General features: G+C 47.3%; 1 protein-coding gene across 1 annotated transcript in view; it reads right to left on the bottom strand.

Annotated features, from left to right (window-relative positions):
• Positions 1 to 2,613: 2,613 nt before the first annotated feature.
• RPS19 (ribosomal protein S19) overlaps positions 2,614 to 2,933 on the bottom strand; it is a 2,947-nt gene continuing 2,627 nt past the window's right edge. The window contains 2 exon segments of the mRNA XM_010008870.1: positions 2,614 to 2,640; positions 2,754 to 2,808. Coding sequence (XP_010007172.1) covers positions 2,614 to 2,640; positions 2,754 to 2,808 — 82 coding nt within the window.

The following is a 2,933-nucleotide window of genomic DNA, read 5'->3' on the forward strand; positions in this document are numbered from 1 at the left end:
ACACTGGGGAGGGGGTTGGGGACCCCCCTCCTCACTGAGGCCACGGGGCTGGGTTTTCCCAAGGGGTTGAGCTTTTCCCAAGGGGCTGGGAGCGGGAGAACCGGTCCTGCCACAGGCAGGAGCCAAGGTGTGAGAGGTACCACCCTTTGGGGAGACAAGTGGAGGCATCACCGGAGGAGGGGGAGGATAAAAATGATGTGGGAAGGGCCGGGAAAAGCAAAGCTGCCCTGGGGGGGGAGGCTTAATCACCTCTGTGAGGGGGAAAAAACACCCGTTTAAGGCACAAACGCCTGAAGGAAGATGCCGAGGAGCGGAATAACGACCCCCAAACCCGCTTTTGAAAGGGGTTTGAAGGGGAAATAAAACCCCGGGCGGACTCACCCGGAGCCGCCGCTTGAAGGAGCGGGAGGAAAATGGCGGCGGCTCCTGAGGGGCCTTTCCCGCCCTCGGGAGGCCCCGCCCCCTTCCGGCGCGACGACCAATCAGCGGCCGCGGCTGCGCAGCGCGGGAAAGCGCGGGTTTAACCCCCTCCCCCCCAAAGCGCCTCTTGCAGGGATTGAGGGGGTTTTGGGGGGAAAACAGGGGGGTTTGGTTAAGTGAGGGTTCTGAGGGGGAAAGTGAGGTTTCTGAGGGGAAAAAGTGAAGTTTTTGGTAAAAACTGAGGTTTCTGAGGGAAAGAAGTCAAGTTTTCTGAGGAAAGTCCTTATTTTCTGAAGTAATTCTTAGGGAAAAAAGTGAAGTTTTCGGGGGAGAATCTTAGTTTTCTGAGGTAAAAAGTTAGGTTTTTGGGGGGAAAGTGAAGTTTCTGAGGGGAAAAAGTGAAGTTTTTGGTAAAAACTGAGGTTTCTGAGGGAAAGAAGTCAAGTTTTCTGAGGAAAGTCCTTATTTTCTGAAGTAAAAAGCGAGGTTTTCTGAGGGAAAAGGTGAAGTTTCTGAAGGGGAAAGTGAAGTTTTTGGTAAAAAATGAGGTTTCTGAGGGAAAGAAGTTAAGTTTTCTGAGGAAAGTCCTTATTTTCTGAGGTAAAAAGTGAGGTTTCTGACATAAAAAGTGAAGTTTCTGGTTAAAAGTGAGGTTTCTGAGGGGGAAAGTCAAGTTTCTAAGGAAAGTCCTTATTTTCTGAGATAAAAAGTGAGGTTTCTGAGGGGAAAAGTGAGGTTTTTGGGAAAAAGTGAGGTTTCTGAGGGGGAAAGTGAAGTTTCTGAGGGGAAAAGTGAGGTTTCTGAGGGGAAAAGTGAGGTTTCTGGTTAAAAGTGAGGTTTCTGAGGGGGGAAGTCAAGTTTCTGAGGGAAAATGTGAAAGTTTTGGTAAAAAGTGAGGTTTCTGAAGGGAAAAGGGACGTTTCTGAGGTAGTTTTCTGAGGAAAGTCCTTATTTTCTGAGGGAAAAAGCAAGGTTTTCTGAGGTAAGAAGTGAAGTTTCTGGTAAAAAGTGAAGTTTCTGAGGGAAAAAGGGAGGTTTCTGAGGGGGAAAGTGAAGTTTCTGGTAAAAAGTGACGTTTCTGAGGTAAAGAAGTTAAGTTTTCTGAGGAAAGTCCTTATTTTCTGAGGTAAATTGAGGGTTTCTGAGATAAAACGTGATTTTCTGAGGTAAAGATTTGCTTTCTGAGGTAAAAAGCGAAGTTTTTGAGGTAAAAAGTGAAGTTTCTGATGTAAATGATTAAGTTTTCTCAGGTACAAGTTGGTTTTCTGAGACAAAGTTATTCTCCGAGGTAAAAAAGTTACATTTTCTGAGGTAAAAATGAAGGGGAAAAGGGTTTTTTGGCCACTTCTCTAACTCGGAGCCTCTCGGGGATGTCAAAAAGCAGCAGGAGCTGGGATGAAATCCCTTGAAATCCCTTTTTTTGAGGTGGTTTTAGACCCAAACCCCCCCCCATCCCAGCTGGAATCTCCACACTCTTGGTAATTACAGGTGATCAGCTTAAAATTAACCACTTTACACCTGCCAGATGGGCCAAAAAAGGTGTTTTTTCCACCTCAGAGGGGCTTTTCTCTTTCCAAACTGCACAAAATCCACCCCAAACCCCTCCAACTTGCAGCTAAAAATGCCCATTTGTTGATAAAATGTGGGATTCTCCACCTCATCCTTAAAAAATTAAGTTTTGGGAAGTCTTGTGAAGTGAAAAGCAACACTAAAAATCAGCATTTTGGGGGTTTTCCCCTTATTTTATCCCCCACAGAGACTGGGGGGGTGTCTGAGAACACACCATTTGAGGCAGAAAAACCTGTTTTTTACCTAAAAATACTTATTTATGGCACCTTTCTGGTTCCTCTCTCATATTTTGGGCCCTCCTCCCAAATTTGGAGCCTTTTCTCCTCATTTTAGGCCCTTTTCTCCTTGTTTTGGGGCCTTTTCTCCTCATTTTAGGCCTTTTTCTCCTCATTTTGAGTCACTTTCCACCCTTCCTGGTCCCCTCCCTAATATTTTGGGGTCTTTTTTTCCCCATTTTGGCTCATTTCCCACCAGCTTCATCCTCCTCCCTAATATTCTGGGGGCTCTTTTCCCTCTTTTGGGATCTCCCCATCCCATTTTTGGGTCCTTTTCCCCCCTTTTTGGCCCATTTCCCACAAAAAAGACACCACACCAGCACCTGGGGGGCTCCTTTTATTCAACACCTCAATGTTTCTTGCTGGCAGCTGCCACCTGGGGGGGGGGAAAACCAGGAGTCAAGGACAGAAACAGCCCCAAAATGATCCCAGAAAAGCTTTAAATTGCCCCCAAAATGGGCAAAAAGCCCCAAATGGCCCCAAACTCACCTGCCCCGCGATGCGATCCAGGTCCCTCTGCCCCTGGGGGGTCAGTTTGCGGCCTCTAGGGGGAGAAAGGGGAAATTGGGGGTGAAAGGGGGGATTTGGGGGCAAAAAGGGGGATTTGGGGGGCAGAAAGGGGGGATTTGGGAGCAAAAAGGGGGATTTGGGGGCAAAAAGGGGGGATTT

This window comes from Chaetura pelagica, unplaced genomic scaffold (genome assembly GCF_000747805.2).
Source record: "Chaetura pelagica isolate M959 unplaced genomic scaffold, ChaPel_1.0 scaffold1002, whole genome shotgun sequence".
Lineage (NCBI taxonomy): Eukaryota > Metazoa > Chordata > Aves > Apodiformes > Apodidae > Chaetura > Chaetura pelagica.